The 20,470-nt window shown below is 45.4% G+C and overlaps 1 protein-coding gene across 2 annotated transcripts in view; it reads left to right on the top strand.

Annotated features, from left to right (window-relative positions):
- The window catches only part of CHN2 (chimerin 2), a 302,150-nt gene extending 291,384 nt beyond the window's left edge, over window positions 1-10,766 (top strand). For both annotated transcript variants that reach the window (XM_049642938.1, XM_049642939.1), the window contains 4 exons: window positions 3,123-3,200; window positions 5,616-5,753; window positions 7,644-7,749; window positions 10,513-10,766. In XM_049642938.1, coding sequence (XP_049498895.1) covers window positions 3,123-3,200; window positions 5,616-5,753; window positions 7,644-7,749; window positions 10,513-10,684 — 494 coding nt within the window. In that variant the 3' untranslated portion in view covers window positions 10,685-10,766. The remainder of the gene's footprint in view (window positions 1-3,122; window positions 3,201-5,615; window positions 5,754-7,643; window positions 7,750-10,512) is intronic.
- Window positions 10,767-20,470: the final 9,704 nt, after the last annotated feature.

The following is a 20,470-nucleotide window of genomic DNA, read 5'->3' on the forward strand; positions in this document are numbered from 1 at the left end:
ATTGACTCTCTCTCCACTGTTGAGAGAGCGTGTTGGGGAAATGGCCTACCCCAGCACACACACACATACACGTGCATACACACGCACACAAATAAGCCAAATCCAGCCAACCGCATCAGTGCTGTTTTGTACCCAAACCTTGTATCTATGCATTCAACATGTTTGCTAAGCCATTTGTTATGTACTACACATTGATATAAAAGTCACAGTTCTCACCTTCCGGAAACTGACACTGTAGTATGCAGATCAGAGGGGTAGGGGCGCCTGGGGGGCTCAGTCCATTGAGCGTCTGACTTCGGCTCAGGTCATGGTCTCATGGGTCATGAGTTCAAGCCCCGCATCGGGCTCTGTGCTGACAGTTCAGAGCCTGGAGCCTGCTTCGGATTCTGTGTCTCCCTCTCTCTTTGCCCCTCCCCACTCACACTCTGTTTCTCTCTCTTTCTCAAAAATAAATGTTAAAAAAAAAAAAGAATGAGAGGAGTAAATAAATCAATGTTGCAGGTGTGTGTATTCAAAACACCATGTAGTCTCAGAAGACATTTCAGTGTTATTTGAGGACAGTCCAGGAAGGGTTTATGACAGAGGTGAAGTCTGAATGGAGTCTTCAAAAGTGACCCCATTAAGTAGGTAAAGAAACTGTTGATCAACACATATGTTTCTTACCATATAGAAATTCACCGCTCGTATTGCTTCTGTTTATTTTAAAGAGGAGAGTGAAAAGATTAAAAAGATCTATGATCTAAAAAGATCACTCGAGTGAAAACTCAAGAAGGCAGAGAAGATAGAAACATTTCCGTGAAAAGGTTTTTCATAGTATGATTGAGTCCTATTTTCCTTTATTTGTGCTTTGTTGGGCTACTTTGCAGTTACCAAAACTTCAGTGATATGGTGGATCAAGTCTGGTTGGGGAGAATTTGGACTGGTGGGTGTAACGTGGATAGTTGGACCAGGTATAAAGCCCAGAGGCTTTAACCATTTTTGCCATGTAGGGACTCTGCTATTGTTGGGATCCGTTATTGTGTCCAAACTGGCTTAGTGTAATCTACAGATATTTATGCATTGGCCAACTATCCCATTCTTTCCCAAACAAAACAAAACAAAACAAAACAAAACAAAAGAGGACATTATAGATTGTTCTCCCAAGCCTTTTAGAGAGAGGAAATCATTCCCTTTTCCACGCAGGATGAAAACTATAGCTACTCTGTTCCCTTAAGACTAGCTCATTTAATCTCACATTGTTACGAAATGGCTCCTGCCTTTGACTGCTCTAGCTGTCAGAGTTCACTGGGTGCTTTGGGACCTGGTGAAGGTATTGCTGCAGGGGTTGATCTGGATAAGAGTTGAGAAGGGGGTGCCCTGACTCTGGATGAGTAGCTGGGAAAAGCATCCCTGGGTCCTGTTGTTCAGAGGGCTCTGCAAGTTAGGGTCAGAGCACCAGCCTCTCTGGAGCCTGGACTCAGGACCTCAGCTTCTCTGGAGAAGCTGGTATCATCCCGTAGTGATCCTCGTCAGAGGCGACTGATAACACGGGCAGAGTTACCGCCGTGTCTGATGTCTGAGGTGTCCGTGGGGAGCATAGCACTAAGCATGCCTAGTACAAGAGTTACAATAGCACAGATTAGGACTGTAAGCCCGGGGAGCCACAGCAAAGGAATTGGAGCCGCAGGCATTGGCATCCTGCACGTGTGAACAGAACCAGAGAACGGGCTGGAAGAAATTCACATGACTCCCATCCCCAGCTTTGCTACCACCTCTGCCAAAGTCTCATCTCATGCCCCACCCGTAGCAAATTCTTTTTTTTTTATTTTATTTTATTTTATATATTATTTTATTTTATTTCATTTTATTGCAAATGCTCTTTCGTGGCCATTTGTTTCTGCGTGATGTGGCCAAACAAGAAGGCCACGTGTCATCGCCTGTGTCACGTGCAGATTACAACCACAGTGAGGTATGCTAACCTGTACCGCCAACTAGAACACGATGACTCCAGTCCTCTCTCATCTTGTGGACCAACCCAGTTAATCAGTGTGGCAACCTGGGCAACCGTACTGAGTCAAGTTCTGAGACTGAGTGGGGTTCGGTGGGAGGCGGAGCTGAGGTCAGTGAAGAAGGTCTCTGACAGTCCGGGGAGAAGGACCGGCAGGATACATGTCATGCATTTGTTGTCTCTGATGCGGACCTGATACAGACCCTTATATATGGCAGAGAGCATATACTTGATAAATATTTCCCAAATGAAGAACAGGAAAGTACATACTCATACGCAGCAAAGGTTCCTGTTATCAACAGCTTGACAGAGTATATTGCAACAGCTGTAGAAGATATTTGTTCACTTATTTTTGCTGTGGTTATAGTTTGATAGCAGCTAGTTTCTTACATGCAGGGTCTGAGATCTGGCCCCCCCCCTTTGGATACTTTGGGGACCTGGCTGGGCCTTAGAACATATCTTAACAAATCAGTAAGATCTAGGAGCAGAAACCACATCTTTTTCTTAGCCCAAATATACGGTGATCAAGTTTCCAGAATCATCACTCAAATTTTATTTTTCGGCATCTGTGCATATGATCCTTTATTTGAAGGTATAATGATGAAATCGATTATATTTAAACATTGAACATATGATATTTACGATTAAACACAAAAGGCTATAAAATTTAGACCGTTTGAATAAAATCAGGGTAATATATACCACACAGAGGTGCCCGTGGATGTATGTATACCTAGCACAGCACTGCACGCAGTATGGCACATGGGTTAAGATGATGCTGGGGAGACAGCGGGTTGCCGCCTGAAGCAGTGAAATCAAATCCACAAGTCTGATGAACAAAGGAAGCACCAAGGTTGATGAGAATCTGAAACAGGGGTTCACTTTGTGAAGCCAGGCAGGAAGAAGACCAGATCCCTGTGAGGTTTCCACTGCAGCGCAAGCAAATGAAGACAGAGTTGCCTGGAAACTGAGACGGGCAGGTCCGGCGACAGCATCGTTCAGTGTGACAGTGTGTAATATACAAGAGCACTGACTGTATTTTTCTCATTTATAGCACACAGTGTATATATGAAATTAGAGTCCTCTGCAGATGTTTCAGGAAGTTAAAGTCTCTCTGTTTCCTTTTCCCCCACAGGATTGAAGTCGGAAGGTCTTTACAGAGTCTCTGGGTTCACCGAACACATTGAAGATGTCAAAATGGCATTTGACAGAGGTGGGCTTTGTCTTTCTTGAACGCCAAATGACGCATCCTTAGCGTCCTTTCTTTTGGTACCACATTTTATTCATACTGGGAATGGGTTTCAGAGCTACAGAGAGTTGTTGTTCAAGAAACCAAGGAGTAGTCGTTTACAGATCACATAGTTCTCTGCTTTTCTGAGGGAAGCGTTTCCTTAAAAGTTGTGGACTAGCGATCCCACGAGTTTAAAATCTTTCTTGAATGGGCAGCCAGCGTTTGGTGCCATTATGGCTCTTGATTTGATGTCCAACATTCACAGACAGTCCACATGGCACCAGGCTGTCCTTCTACATCCCCAGCTAAGGATCTCAGTGGCTCTTCTCTTTCTCCCAAAACTCCAAAGAACAGAGCATAGGGATGCGGATGTGCCCAACACTGAAATAGGGGAAGCCAGTGGAAGTTTAGGAGGTAACCCCTTTTGTTGTTTATAACTGTGACAAATGTTCTCTAGGCCACATTCTCTCTCAGGTCGGAGAACTTGGGAGCTTGTTAAAAGTACGGATCACCAGGGTCCACCCTGGGGACTCACTGAGAAAGCTAGGTGAACCCATGAATCTATATTATTAATTTTTATTCATTTTATTGAAACAGACAAACAACAACAAAAAACCATTCACCCATTTTTCCCACCCCTCACTGCTCATCTCCTCCAATCACCAATCTGTTCTCCGTATCTATGAGCTTAGTTTTGATTTGGTTTGGTTTATATCCCGTGTATGAGAGAGACCGTAGGGTGTCTCTTTCTCTGTCTTATTTCACATAGCCTAATCCCCTCAGGGTCCATGTGCATTGCCACAAATGGCAAGATTTCATTCTTTTTTATGGCTGAATACTATTCCTTTTGGTGTAAACACATCTGCTTTATCTGTTCATCCATCAGCGGACACTCAGGTTGCTTCCATGTCTGGGCTTTTGTGAGCCATGTTGCAGTCCACGTGGGGGTGCACGTTTCTTTCTGAATTATGTTTTCATTCTACATTTCTACCGAACAGTCCAAATAATTGTAGTCAAGCCAGTCAACGGCTGGAACCCCTGGCCTACCAGAGAGAACCTTCTCTCTGTAGAACAGACAAGGTCTCTGATGATCCGGCGGCCATATCTGTTCAGGCTCATGGCCCGTTGCTCCTTCCCGTATACTTTATGCCCCAGCAATACTGAAGTGCACCTGTTTTCACGAACAACTGCCTTGGCTCACGTGGTTCTGTCCATCTAGAATGCGTTCGCACCTCTGCCTGGCAAACGCTTACCTATTAATCAGGTGTCAGCTCAAGGGTTTCCTCTTCCATGAATCCTCCCTGAGCACCCCATGCTGACCTAAAGAGTCTGACTGCCCTTTCCTGGGCCCCACCCACCCCCATGTTTTCACATGCCTCCAGCTGAGCAAGCTTCCCACTTCCTTGTAACTACTGAGTTGCATGCCTGACTCCCACTCCGACTTAAACCTACAGAAAGGGAATATGTGTCTTTTTCTCTTTGACTCCCCAGGGCCTAACAGTGCCTAGCACATGGCAGATTCTCAGTAGATATTTGTTAAATCTGTAAATAATGGGATCAGGTGACCTATCTGCTATACTCCCTGTTTTCTGTTCCTTAGCAGCTTTTTTTTATCCTCAGAACCAAATGTGATGAGACACTTGTTCTTTCGGTTCTCTAAGTAAAAGAAAATGCTAATCGTCTCAAAATGATTGTAACTTTAAGTCAAAAAGTGTCTTCAGAATGATTGTCAGAGGGGCACTTGGGTGGCACAGTCAGTTGAGCGTCTGACTCTTCCCTCCCCAGCTTGCACGCACTTGCTCAAAAAAAAAAAAAAAAAGAATGATTGCAAAAAAGGTTAAAATATAACATTACCTATACATGAAGGAAGGTCAGAGTTTACCAGATTAAAGTCCTAGGGGCAGAGGAGACAGAACCAAGAAAGAAGAAACATCACGAGCCTGAAAGAGACAATTGAAACTGAAGATATTCAACTCTTCCTGTTGTGTCTGTGATCTTCAAACCCAAATCCAAAGAATCCTGGTGCAGCTATATAAAAGCTTCTTGATTTTTTTTAAATTATTATTTCAGATTAGATTGCTATTCCATTATGAACTTTTGTGTCTGGAATATTAATTACTATGTTAAATTTCTTTTTAGCAAATTACCAGAGGCTGGGGCCAAAGAACGACTTTCAGTCAATTTTACTACCCTTGGCTACACTTGCGCTCAGACCCAAAATCGGTCTTCCCAAACTTCTGTTACTTCCTGCATGTCAGTGTTCTTAGAAGCGAGAGTAGTCAGCTGGACTTGTACGGGCACGTTGCATCCACGTTGGATCGTTTCTTTCTTTGTGGGCATGCGTTAACTTGGCAAAATAGGTCCTAATTAGGAATTGGATTGTTGATTGTTTTTCAGACGGTGAAAAGGCAGATATATCTGCCAACATCTATCCAGACATAAACATCATCACTGGAGCCCTTAAACTGTACTTCAGAGACTTACCCATTCCTGTTATCACCTATGACACCTATCCCAAATTTATCGAAGCAGCGAGTAAGTATCTAGAGCTAATCTTTTATTCGTATCAAACCATTAAGTATCATGCTTTTCACTTCGAGAAAATCAGACTCGGAACTCTTTAAATTACTGCCTGAGCACCTGCTCTGCCAAGCGAGGGCACAATGGTACAGTTAATAGAAAACCAGGCATGGGGCGCCTGGGCGGCTCAGTCGGTTGAGCGTCCAACTTGGGCTCAGGTCAAGATCTCGTGGTCCGTGAGTTCGAGCCCCGCGTTGGGCTCTGGGCTGATGGCTCAGAGCCTGGAGCCTGCTTCCGATTCTGTGTCTCCCTCTCTCTCTGCCCCTCCCCCGTTCATGCTCTGTCTCAAAAATAAATAAATGTTAAAAAAAAAATTTTTTTTTAAAGAAAACCAGGCATAGTTCACCAGCTGAGTTGAACCAGTACCAAGCCAGCCACTCAGCTGAGAAATGGTGCCAGGCAGTTGTCTCTCCACACCGTCGTCACTTCTCTCCTGGGCACCCGCACAGTCAGGGACTGTTCTATGTTGAAAGCAAGAATGTTCCGGTAGTAAAAAATCCAATGTTCTTCAGTGAGGACTGTACGGATTAGCTACGTTCATCCGTGAAGCAGACCCCCACTGCTAATCGATCAAAGTCATGCCCCCAGTTTGACCCGCTGGTGTTGTTCGAAACTGATCATACACCCAGAATCTACTGTGTCAAGTACCGTGCCGGGACCTCTCGATAATATCCTCTAGTTTAAGCTTCTCATCCACCCGATGAGGCACACTTCATAATCCCATTTCACAGAGCAGGAAAGCTAGGCTCAGGGAGCTGAGGTCACGGGGCCAGGGAAAGAACACCATCGTCCTTGGTCTCCCTTCAGCCCACAGTTGCTCATTTAGCGTGTGGCACGCGAGTTGACTGGTGTCAGGAGAGAGGACCATTCTGGGGGGAGGAGGGGTGCTGCCCTCTGCCCAGCAACATAGTGAGGAAGGGGAGATGCAGATGCTAGAATGCGTGACATAGAACCCAAACACACCGTGAGGAATTGTTCATAAAAACTGTAACATTTAAAGGTAAGTGTAATAATAAGATGCTTGACGGGCACAAAAGTGGGCAGGCTGGGATTAGTGCAAGATGTCCTTTCCTGGGGAGCTATGGCCCTATTTCCTGGTAGGAGCATTCTCCTACCCAGGAGAATTCTCCACGCTTACCCAGGAGCATGGGTCCTGGTGGTCCTAGGTGGAGAAGGTTCTGGCAACAGAGTGCCCTCTGCCCCAGGAGGAACGGCAGGGGAGCGTTTCTTTGAATGGCTGCCAGTACCTATTCGAAAGCAGAAGCATGCACGTTTCCTCCCTTTGCTGATGGACCTAGTATCTACTTCCTCACCTGGACTGTCCAGCGGGGTTAGCCACGCCAGCGCTTGGGTGAAAAGTGCCACTGGTGCAGGCTGAGCCGGCGGGCTCATCGGCCAGCGCCCTTGTGTTGTAGAGTGTATTCAGTTATGGAAGCCTGCCAGGAAGACACTGTCAGACAACCTCAAGAGAACACTACCATGGGCGATCCAGCTTAAATCAAAGCTCGTGACAGCGAGCTCTCTCGTAAACCCAGCTTTCAGAGGACGGGCAAAGCGCCGTCCCTCCCACCACGAAACACATACCCGACTGCAGACTCCAGGTCCGGCCTCCTGTCCCCCACCCAGTGCACACTGAATACATGTGTGGTTCCCAACCTCCAGGCCTTTCTGGAATAAGGCAAGACACCAACGAGTCGCTTAGTTTAAGTGAAATGTCACCTGAAATTGCATGAACTTCTTAGACTTCCCCTCCATCTCCAACCAGAACAAACCAGTCTTCTGGTTACTTCTCTGAAAACGCGAATGTCTCAGCACTGCACTAACGCCTCACATGGGCCGTTACAGAAATCTCCAATGCAGACGAGAGGCTGGAAGCTGTCCATGAAGTGCTGATGCTGCTGCCTCCCGCCCACTATGAGACCCTCCGGTACCTGATGATCCACCTCAAGAAGTAAGCCAACACCCCCTCGGCACGTCCTCCACAACCCCTATCTGCCTGGGATGGTGAATGCATTAGCAAGGGTTCATAAACTTTCTCCCCAACCCACTGAGGGGATGGACCCTCTTTTGGCAGGGGGGGTGGGGAGGGTCTAGCGAAGGCAGCCCCATCTGTAACTGCTAGAACCCTCACTCTGTGCCTGGAAGTGCTCCACACACTTTACGTGTGTTATCTCTGTGAGGTGGGGGTTGTTAGGGGCCTCAGGTTACAGATGAGATTGTGGACGCTTAAGGGGGTAAAATAACCGATGTGAAGAGGTAACGTGAAACCAGACTGAAATCCAGGCAGGCTGATCCAGAGCCCACAGTCTGCCTTAGCCATTTGTCCACACTGCGTACACATCTGCACGGGGCCTCCCACACCAGCCCTATCCTCTGCGTTCTGTTCTTTCTCTTTCGGCTCATTCTATTTCTGGACTCCTGAACTGCCTTGCTTCTGGGCAGGCCCATTCCCCACCCTGATGCCTTGTTTTTCTTGATGTATTAGTGACCGATCACCAAGTAACCAATCGCCCCAAAAGTTGTAGGCTTAAAACAATAGAGATTTATTATCTCACAGCCGCTGTGATCAGGAATCAGGTGTGGCTTAGTTGGGTGCCTCTGGTTCAAGGTCTAGAATGAGGCTATGGTTGAACTGATGGCCAGGCTCTCTAGGGGAGCATCCATTTCCACACTCACTCACAAGGTTGTTGGCCGGATTCAGTTCCTCAGAGGCCGTGTGACTGGAGCCCTTTCTTGCTGTTTGCCGGGGGGACCCCCTCAGTGCCCTGCCACTTGAGTCTCCCCATGGGCAGCTCACAGAATGGCAGCTGGCTTCCCTCAGAGCAAGCAAGAGCCCCCAACATGAAAGATACAGTCTCTCTGTAACCTCATCTCAGAAGTGACATTCAATTGCTATTTGTTGGAAGCCACTAGGTCCAGCCCATACTCCAGGGGAAGGGATTAGACAAGAGTATGAATTCCAGGAGGCAGGGATCACGGGCAGGGGGCCATCACAGAGGGTACGCACCACAGACAGCTAGGCACTGCATTATCTGTGTGACAGCACATAAGACAGATGGACATGTCTGGGTATTTACAGGACCCTAGAGCTCTGGTTCCAGACTCTCTTACTTCAGCTGTGAGTCTCTTTCCTTCACTGTACATATATAGCAAGGTCAGTGAGTTCGTCTCTGAGATGTTGGAGGGATCAGGGCGTTTCTGTGTGCCGTCCTGTCTGTTTTCGGAAGACCCGTGGCAGTGGCTCATTCACAGATAAAATGAACCACAAATTGTCTACGCTAATTTACAGATCCGTTCAGTAAGTGAAAGGAAGCAAGTTGAGAATACTGTATAAACACTGGGTGTTGTTTTTATTTTTCTACCTTATGAAACATATAAATATTGTTGCTCAGATGCATGGTGATCAGAGATGTAATAACATTTAGCTCAGAAGGTTTCTGTTTGGAGTAATTTATTAGAGTATGAGTAATTTTTGGATAAGTAAGACTATGAAGGCCAGCCTGGTCTTTAATTAGCTAGAAATTATTTCTTTAGAAAGAAATTAGATCTAATTGTTGTAGTTTGGAAGGCAAAGTGTCATTATCAGGAAAAATGCTGATATGTCCCATTTGAATCTTTAATGCCAATAATTTAGTATTTTTATCATGGAGGGTTTGCTAAGCATCTTGTTTGGCCAGGCATGGTGCCTGACTTAATGGGAAGATGTGAGCAGTTTGATAGTGAAGAATGTTCCTCTTTCCTACCTCCTTAGCTTTGTAACATGAAAGTCCTACAAGCTGAGTTGGCCTTCCTAAAATGATGCTAAGTGGCCGACCTCATTAGCTCCAAGAGAATAAAAATAAACGCATGGCCTTCTGCGCAGAACCTAAACAGGGTTTCATCGTATTTTGCCTTCTTTCGAGAACCTATTCTCTTTTAGTTCCATTGTGAACACCCCAAAACCTCAATTCCTTAAAGGAAGAATCCAGGAGACTGTAATTTTATTCTACTAGGAAGGTAGTGAGCCAACTCTGGAGTTTGAATTTTATTCTGAAAGGCTTTGCTGTTCTCATCTGGATGTTGAAATGATGATTTTCAATTCCAACAATAATTACTGCTCCAGACCTCATCCTGTGGGAACCAGAAATAATGTCCAAGTGCTTTCCTGTCTGGCCACATTCCAGCCTTTCCCCTATCCCGTGATAATGGTCTGGCTATTCCTACACTCGTGGCAGCCCCATCCTACAGTAACCTTGCTCCTCCGACACTAAGCCTGCCAGCGGGCCAGGAATCTGCCATCAGCTTCCCTGATAATGAGCACACCGACCAGTAGGAAGCAGCTACAGGGGGGAAAAAGACTTCCATACAAGCCTAGACTAAAATCTGCATGCACTGTGGGCCAGCTAGAAGTCTGCTGCCCCTTCTAACCAATATTCCCTACTCCGCTGCCACATCTGTTTAGTAAGAAGGACTGATTTTCTAAGTTTAAAGAGGTGTCTGTACCAGATTCGCTAAGTAATTCAGGTCTGCCGGCTGCAGGCAATGCCAGCAACCTAGAAGGAAAAGCAAAAGCAGAAAATTACCTTTCTGAAAACACTTTTCTAGAACTCTGATTCTCAGTTTCCTTTCACAACTTCCCAAAGCAGAGACATTTCTGAGGGCACACGTGCACAATCAGGATACACGTCCGTCTGCAAGTCTGTGTAATGTCTCTGTGTATATGCTCGTTCCGCAGGGTGACTTTGAATGAAAAGGACAATTTCATGAATGCTGAAAATCTGGGGATCGTGTTTGGACCCACCCTGATGAGGTCCCCTGAGGACAGCACCCTCACCACCCTCCAGGACATGCGGTACCAAAAGCTGATTGTGCAGATTTTAATAGAAAATGAAGATGTTTTGTTTTAATCCACCGGGGAAATGAGCTGAATGGCCCCAGCCCCATCTAAGTTGATAAGGCTAAAGGAATAAAAGCATTTCTTACGCTTGATTCGTTTTCAAACATGTGGCAGAATTTCCTGGACCGCAGCGGGTTGTCAAGTCGGCTCCTGTGTCTCATAGACACTCGCCTCGTCCACGTGAGAAGAGCAGGGGTGAGAGTGACCAAGGACCTTGTCTTGGGTCTTTGCCGTGCCTCCTACGTACATCTGTTTTGCTGGAAGAGTGATTAATAAATCTTTCTTTAACTTATTAAAAAACAACAACGTAGACCTTTAAGCTTCAGTCTTATCAGTAATAAAAGGGAATTTAATTCATAGAGGTACTTGATACAGTTATACGTTTTCCACTTACAAAAAGAAGACAATTCTATGTTAAATGTTAAATGAGACTTCTATTGTAAAATGTATTTTTATTTTAGCTGCGAGAATGTTACTTTATTTCAGCAAACAGAACTCAATGCAGTGCATTGATTATGACCCTGTGTACTTTGTCCCGCTTCTTGCTGTGATCCCTGAAAACGTTTCCCATGAATGCAGTATTATCTTGACATACCTCTGTCCTTATCAGTGCTTTGCAATGAAAGTTCACCGGCCACCCGTGTCCCTGCTTTTGATAGTTTTTGCTGTTAAGCACACTGGCAGCTTGCTGTCGTATGGTATACGTTTATAGCAATTGTAGGATGGCCTGATACATCCACGCATCTTCTTTCCATAACAATGTTGTGGGATCCCAGAGTATGTTTTGGCATTAGCTGTAGTCTTTCCATATCGTGTGTGAATATCCCAGAATATGCAGAATGTGGTCATTTTACAGAAAATGATTTGGGAACACTGGTTGAATCTGGGCCATGTAAAAAAGTGAGCACTTTCCCTGTTTTCAGGCCAGCATTCTGACTTCATCGATTAATGGCAAATTGTATTTTTGTCACATTTCTGTATTTATGAAAAGTGAATCTGCAGAATTGTTGATTTTTTTTTCGTTTTTGTTTTATAAACAAGACTATTTTTAAAAGTAAGAATGAGTAAGTTGGGTTTTTACAAATATTCCTCCTTGATAAGAGTAGCTGTGTATGGATCATAATTTAATATGACTTTATTACTATAGCTCCATCTTATTGGTGATATTTATCTTAGCATGGGCTTTTCACGGCAAGATTTCTATATTTTGTAACATAGGTAAAATATCGGAAGCATCAAAACCTGTAAATCTAATTTTTTTCCCTGCAATCCAACTACAGCGTCTTTTCCTCTGATTGAGCTGATCCACGTACTTACTCGGTAGTCTGGTTTTGGAGTGACGGGAAGAGAATTACTGTGTGAGAAGTGAGCTGGAAGGAGGAGGGCGGTGCAACTGTTGTCCTGCACGGGCTCTGTTGGCACACGGCGGGGTCAGAATGGTTCTGCTGGGTCCCTGCTTTATTGTTCCTCCCAACTGTACAGATTTGTTTGTTGTAGCTTCTGTACTTCTGGATACTGTCAAAAAATTATCTGAAAATGGTTTTATTTTGTGAAGTGAATAATACTTTGTAATTTATGATAGTGTAAATGGAAGGAAAAGCATTAAATGTATTAAATTCTTCTGTCTATCGTTTCGGAGTGTGTGAAGAAAACTGGTGTTGGGGAGCAGCAGGGTCCAGTAGGGGGAGAATGTCTAAAACACCGTTCCCAGATGGGTTTTGGCGACAGTTTCTGTCGTCACCAAAACATGGGGAGGAAACAGACACGTCCCACTGAGTCCCCACCCTGTTGCCCACCCCTCTTCCAGTGTCCACTCTGGAGGGCCTGCTTGGGATTCTAATGCTCTGCCTTCACTGTCCCTAAGACCTGTTGCATTTATGTTTTTCATTAAAAGACGTAGGGTTTATGGGTGCCTGGGTGGCTCAGTCGGTTGAGCATCTAACTTTGGCTCAGGTTATGATCTCACAGTTTGTGGGTTCGAGCTCCGCATCAGGCTCTGTGCTGACAGCTTAGCCTGGAGCCTGCTTCAGATCCTGTCTCTCCTTCTCTCTCTGCCCCTCCCCCGCTCACGCTTTGTCTCACTCTGTTTCTCAAAAATAAATAAATGTAAAAAAAAAATTAAAAAAAAAAAGATGTAGGGTTTAGAGCAAATCCCCCCTAGGTCATCCTCAGGAGAACAGAACAAGAGTTTCTGAGCCAGAAAGACCTGAGTTTGAATCCCAGATCTGTCTGTTCTCAGCTGCATGTGACCTTGGGAATGCGTTTGCTCATCTGAAAAACTGGGCAAAATGTTCTGGCTGTGACATCTTAGATGAAATGACCTAAAGCCATTAGTAACAGTTATTTCTTATTATTATCATTATTAAGAGTGATGACTTCACAGGGAAAGAGCTATAACCTAGGGTGGGAAGGCAGAAGCAGGAGAAGAAAAGGGTTTGTCCCAGGTTAAATCCAAGTTCGAGTAGTAAGGGATATTATAACAGGGCTCTATACTATGTAATGAGGGTCACCTGACTCCTTTTCTTGACTGTGATTACAACACCCGATCCCCTCTCCCTTGCTTTAGTCTGAAGCTTGCTCGCCCACATTTATCTCCCCCACCATCTGGCAGCCTGGCATGGCTCCTCTTACCCAGCTTGAAATTCCTGCCATTGGAATAACTCTAGTAGTGATCACTTGAGAGGAGGCAGCACTGTTTCCAGAAACCCACTGCTGTCTACAAGTGGGTTGTGGGAGGCGCAACAGGGGCAGAGTGGGTGGAAGAAGATCATTCTCAGGAGGGGAGAAGACCCCTTCTCTTTCTCCCATTAACATAAATGGGCACCTGGTCTCCAGAACTGGGAGGGGGCTGGTGCTGAATTTCAAGGATAGCAGTCTGGAGGGCAGAGACAGGGAGGAGAGGACAGCATAGGGCAGTCGCATACCACACAGTTCAAGCATTGCCTGGGCTGTCCTGATTCCTACTAAAAACCCAACTCTGGTTTTAAAAATGTTCATTAATTTTCAACAAATATTTATCAAGCATTTATTAATGGGCCAGACACTGAATACTTGGAGGCAGGGAAGAGGCTTATCTCACTGGAAGAATTAAATAAGTTTAGTCTGGCTAGAGAGAGAAAGCTGGTCATGTTGAAGATTTGGTACTCTGACCTCAGGGAAATCGGTGCCACTCATTTTTTTTTTGAATAAACTTAATTTTGGAATGGTTTTACATTTACAGAAAAGTTGCAGAGGTACCACAGAGAGTGCCTGTGTACTCCTGACCCACTTTCCCCTAATGTTAACGTCTTATGTAACCACCGTCCATTAATCAAAACTAAGAAACCGACACTGGCACATTACTATTAACTCCAGACTTTATTCAGATTTCATGGGTTTTCCACCAATATCCTTTTCCTGTCCTGGGATATGGTCCAGAGCGCCCCACTGCATTGGCATTAATGGGTTGTAAGGGACAGATGACAGAATCTAGTTTACATTTTTAAAAGATCACTTACCTGACCGTGGATCCATCGGAGAACACGTGGGCAGACTGGGGTAGTGAAGGTTGATGTCGTTAGATGTTCTCCTTGTCATGCAGGACTGCGGGGATGTAGCCTGCATCGGGTGGTAGAAAGGCAGAGACAGCTAGAATAGTCATCTTGAGGAGGCAGAGTTGAAAAGGTTTGGTTACAGGTTGGATTAAAGAATCGAGGATGATTCTCGGGGGGCTGAATTTGACAACCGGACAGGATTTACAGAAAAGAGCACAGAGGAGCTGGAAGTCTACAGGAGGGGTGGGGAAAGAATAGGGAAGATGGCGAGGTCTACTTTGGACATGGTGAAATAGAGATGACTGTGAAATTTCCAAGCAGAGATGTTTCACTGGCAATGACAGGGACAGATCCCAGCTAGAGACACGGATCTGGGAGGTAACAACTGAAACCATGGGAGTGAATGAAAGTACTCAAGGATACAGAACAGAGAAATAGGTGACAGTCCCCATTCGGAGTTCTGTGGAGCACCAACATTCAGGAAAGAGAGGAGCAGGCAAGTGAAGTCTGTTTTAATGTAGTAAAATAAAGAGGGTCTCAGAGTGCAGTTCAGAAAGACTCTCTCCCTTGTATTCAGGTTTGTTCCACAATGTCCTAATCCATTTCTTTGTCCCACTTAGATTTTTTTGCTACACGCAAGGTACCACATTCAACCCTGTGCATTGGAGGAGTTGCTTAGTTATTCTGTAAATGCAAATGAGCTGGCGTCATTTTGCTTTTCTAAGTTGAGTTGAAAAGATGTTGCCATACTCACAGACCTCCTTCACTGCCTTCCTGCAGTTTGTACAAAGTGCTCATCCAGCAGGCATCACAAAGTACCTCGACTGTGTGTATGTCTGTCTCCATTGAAATACAAACTCCCTGAGATTGGGAGTCGAGGATCCCACTTGGCCAATCAGGCACCCTCCTGCACAGCCTGCAAGTCTCCACACAGGCTCCCCTGGCTGAGACCTCCCCTAGCTTCCCCAGACAGAGAACAGAGCAGATACCAGCCATAATTATGTGGAAGGACAGGAAGTTTAGAGAACTGCAGATTTGGATTTAACCAGAACACAAAGTGTGAAGGAAGAGGAGGGGAGTGAGATTAAACAAGCAGGACTGTGCCAGGAAACAAAGAACCTTGCAAGCCAAGCATAAGCCAAACTCAGAAAAGTCTGTCTAGGGACACAAGAAAGACCAGAAGACATTAAGAGTAGGAATATGGGAGCTAATCAGGAAACAGAGGCATTGCCCGTGTGGCTTGGCTCCCCAGAGGAGGGATGGAGAAGAGTCATGGATAGGAGAGAGATTTAAGAGGTTGTCAGGACCCACTGATTTGATGCCAGAATTGAAAGGAAGGAAAGTGTCACAAATGTTACCCTCCATGTCTGGTTTTTGCAACTAAATGAATATTTAAGGAAGATACGAGAATATGAGAAAGGGAGCAGGTTCAGCAGGGGAAAATCATGGGCTCCGTTTGCAGGATGCACTATGTGCTAATAGTTCACCCATGTGGAAATGTCCAGTAGGCAGTTGGACAGGTGGTTTTGGAGCTCAAGAAAGGGGGATGAGCTGGTAGATATGACCTGGTCAGATTGCGTGGCCAGTTGAAGCAAAGAGAACCAATAGTAGGTCCTAAGAACAAAATCCAAGGGGCAGGCAGAACTAGAGAACATTGCAAGGAAGGTCAGGAATGGCCAGAAGAGGAAGGTGAGGGTCAGAGCCTAAGATGAAAGGGAAAGACAGAACGTCAGGGACAGACAGAGAGGCCATCAGGGTCAAATGCTGTTCCAAGATAAGTTAATGAATCCCCTTTGGATATGGCAACTAAGGAGTCCCCGGTAACTTAACAGAAGACTTTTCAATGGGACAATGCAGTGAAAGGCAACTTGCTGAACCTTACGGAGCGAATGGGGGTGAAGAATGAAAATAACACCTACAGTCAGAAAAACAGACCAAGTTCTCTTTCCATGGGCTTGTGCACGTCATATGTATGATAAATCATCTATGGGAGCATATTTTTTCATTGTCGCCAAAAAAATTATTACCTTAACATACTTTCCTGAAAAATTATTTACTTCAAAATCTTCATAAAGAATTAAGCGAGTATTACTGGAACAGATTTTTGGTCACTCCAGTTACCAAGCATGAAACTTGTTTTGTTTTGCCTACATCTTAATTTGTAAAATGGGTATAATCCTGGTTTTGTTCTAGTTCCCTAATCTGAAAATGGGCATAATAACATAATATCTGCTCTCCCCTCCCTATCAGAGTGGTTCTAAGGATCCACTGAGATCCTGAATGTGAAAACAGAAGGCTCACTATAAACTGTATGGCAATGTACAAATGTTAATTACCGTACACAGGACCATGGTTCCAAAACCAATCCCCTGCCAGGCGGGGCAAGCTCACGTTAGTTCATTAACTGGCAGGGCTAAAGGATGTGGAGGCATGGGATGGAGTGGAACATTCCTGTCAGGGGCAACATGGGGCTGCAAGAATCAGAGATGCAGGCCAAACAGCCCCTCAAGGAAAGACTTGTAAGACCCCAAAGTCCATGAGGTTCCAGAGGACTTTCCACACCCATAGACCAAGGTCCCCCCGAGCCTCACCCCCATAACTATTGAACCAACTCTATCTCTAATAAAATATTATCTAAACTGAAAGATTCCTGAGGGCAGAAATCTGGTCAACTTTGCTCACCACTCTACTCCAGCCCCCAACTGGCACGGTGCCTTGCATACAACAGGCACTCCAACCTTTTTGAAATTAGTGGCAGAATCCTTCCACAAATCCTCAAATGTCCTATAATATTTTGGTGCAATGGAGGAAGGGGTAACTCCAGAAGCAGAAGAATCTGCAAATGCATTTTGATGGGCTTTTGTCCACCATTTGGAGCTCTGCCTAATATCTGAAACTTTTAATTACTGAAGCTTGCCAATTATCCTTAACTCACCTAGTTTTTACCATAGTCCTTCTTCTTTCTGGTACGAATGATTAAGCATCAAAATAATTCAGTTTGGAGAATCTGAAGATCTAAGTCTCTAACTCAATTGTGGGTTATACAGCAAGTGATAGCTCTACTGGGCTAGGATCGAGTACAGTGTAGACTAGAAGAAGGTCAGGTGCTGGATCCCCATGTCCCCCGTGGTTACATCCAAGCGTTACCACTTTCTGAGAGTGTAACTTAGGGAAAGTTATTTTACTGATTAAGCCTGTTTTCCTTGTCATTATAATGACCTAATATCAGTACCTCTTTCCATGAAGTTTATGAGGCTTAAGATAATCTATATACAGCATTCAATACAGTAATTGGGGCTCAGAGTAGGGACACAAATGTTTGTCTAGAAACTCAAGAGCTTAGGGAAACTCTTACAAGAATGCTTAGACCATCGGTACTCTTTCATCTATGCTATCAGGCATCACCACTTACTGCTGCCTAGCAAATTAGAGTTAAGGAGTTTTACCCATTTACCGCCCAGTGGGTTTTTAAAGCCAAGCCACACCCGGCCCATGGTGGGATGTGGTGGAAAGGCAGCACGGTAGCCCTGCAAGAGCCCTGGATTTAGAGCCACAAGACCTGGCTCGGTCACAGATCAAGGCTTTTCACATTTCTGAGCCTCAGGTTTCTCCCCTTTGAAACGTGAAAACTAATGCCTGCCTGCTTGGCCCGCCAACCTCACGGGGTTATCGCTGAGGCCAGATGGCGTGGGAGCAGGTGTGGGGGTGCCGTCACACACCTTTCCACCACTCGGTCAGCTACGGCTGCTGCTGCCCCCCAGTGCTCCCCCTGGAGCCCCGCCGACCGTCCTGCGGCTTCAGGTCTCCGCTTACTTGGCTTCTCAGTTGCTGGCCCAGCGGACCTCCCCTTTCTTCTCAAACCCCTCTCTCTCTCGGCTGCTGGGACACCACCCACACCCCCATCCTCTGCTCGATGCCTCTGCCCGTTGTCCTTCCATACCTGTCCAAATCCCCTGGCACGCTCACCAATGCTGTTTCTTGCCCTACTTTATCCACAGGCGATCACAACCTCTCTGGCTCTGAATGCTATCTGTCAACAAATAAAATAATCCCTAAGATTCAATAAGCTACCCAGTGCCCTGTAACAGATCCCTTCTGCTAAAACCAGCTAGCACGTGACCTACTGCCCACAGCCAAGAGTCCTGATGAACACTCCAGGACTCCACCACTCCACTCTTTAAAATTTTCACATCTACCGTATTTGCACTGCATCAGGAGAATTTAAAACTTCAGAATGATGTGTACAATATAGTCCTTCAACAATTCTACATTACTCTGGGGCGCCTGGGGGGGGGGGGGGCTCAGTCGGTTGACTTCGACTTCAGCTCAGGTCACGATCTCGGGGTCCGTGAGTTCGAGCCCCGCGTCGGGTTCTGTGCTGACAGCTCAGAGCCTGGAGCCTGCTTCGGATTCTGTGTCTCCCTCTCTCTCTGCCCCTCCCCTGCTCACACTCTGTCTCTTTCTCTCATTATTTATTTTTGAGACAGAGAGAGACAGAGCATCAATGGGGGAGGGTCAGAGAGAGGGAGACACAGAATCCGAAACAGGCTCCAGGCTCTGAGCTGTCAGCACAGAGCCCGACACGGGGCTCGAACTCATGGACCGCGAGATCGTGACCTGAGCCGAAGTCGGCTGCTTAACCGACTGAGCCACCCAGGCACCCCCCCCCCCAAAAAATTTTTTTTTAAAAACCACAATTCTATACATTACTCAGGGCTCATCACGATAAGGGTACTCTTAATCCCCTTCACCTATTTCACCCATGCGCCCCGCCCTTTCAACCTCTCCTCTGGTAACAGTCTGTTCTCTGTATTTAAGAGTCTGGTTTTTTGTCTCTTCTTTGCTTGTTTTGTTTCTTAAATTCCACATGTGAGTGAAATCATATGGTCTTGCCTTTTTCTGACTGGCTTATTTCACATAACATCATACCCTCTAGGTCCGTCCCTGTTGTTGCAAATGGCAAGATTTCATTCTTTTTTATGCCTTCATTTTGTATATATGCCACATCTTTTTTATCCACTCATCTGTTGATGGACACTTAGGACACTTCCATAATTTGGCTATTATACCTAATGCTGCAATCAACACAGGGGTGCATGTATCTTTTCAAATTAGTGTTTTTGTATTCTTTGGATAAACACTCAGTAATGGAATTACCGTATCATGGGATAATCCTATTTTTAATTTTTTGAGGACCCTCCATAGTGTTTTCCACAGAGGCTACCTATATACTTTTCGGAAAACTTTTATCTAGTCATACCCAGTACGCTATTTAGTATGGTGCCTTAAAGAACGGTGCATTAGCTCACTCTTTGATTCCGTAGAATCTTATGTCCAGCTTTACATGTGACATTGAAATCGTCTATAATTGTCTTTGCCTAAACAGTCCTTATTCAGTTTGTCTCATAAGTAGAGTGACACTGCATTCTCTATTCTTCTTGTCTCTGGAAGCATCTGAATAGGATTGGTAGTTAGGATTGGTTTCGGCTACAAGTAGTGGAGGACCCAAATTACAATAGATTAAACAAGGTAGAAGCTTATTTCTTGCTCATTTAAAATTCAGGTGGGGGGGGGAAGCTATGGGTCTAATATGTAGTTTCATACTCACTGGGGTCCTGGGTTCCTTCTGTCTGGCTGTTCCAGTGGGGATCTCCCAGTGCTTCCTTCACAAACCACTGCCTCCTCCTACAGGCTTCATTAAACTCTGCACAGGCCTGGCTTCCAAAGGACGGCCCTCCCCCAATATTCGTCTCTGCTGCTGGGATCACCCAACCTGGCTTGGGTCCCGTGCACGTCTAAGCCTTCCTGGGGTCCCACTTGGCTCACAGTAATGCATGTACGTCTTCCACTCATTGATAGCAGCTCCGTCAGTCCCCCACCACAGTCCTCTCCTTTTGCCTTTAGCATGAAAATAATTTTAAGTCCCCAGACTCTAGGGGACACACATAAAGCTCTCAGAGGGGTTCTGTGAACCAATCCCCACCCCCCACCCCCGCCCCGCAAAGCTTAGGCTTTCCTTCACCAAAGAACATTCTTACAGTACTCAAAAACTCTCTAAAAAGAAATCTTTTAAGCGTCTTGCTCAATCCTCTATATCCCCCCCGTATTTAACCCCCAAGGTGGGCGGTAAACTAAGGGTCACAAAAAAATGTCATACTCTTAGCATTCTCTGCACCTTCGGGCTATGAGCTAGTGTGCTCAGTCTTTGGGGCCTTGTTTGAAGCTCGGTGACAAGAAAAGTCTCATTTAAAATCCTTTACATA

The sequence above is a fragment of the Panthera uncia genome, chromosome A2 (genome assembly GCF_023721935.1).
Source record: "Panthera uncia isolate 11264 chromosome A2, Puncia_PCG_1.0, whole genome shotgun sequence".
In the NCBI taxonomy this organism is placed as follows: Eukaryota; Metazoa; Chordata; class Mammalia; order Carnivora; family Felidae; genus Panthera; species Panthera uncia.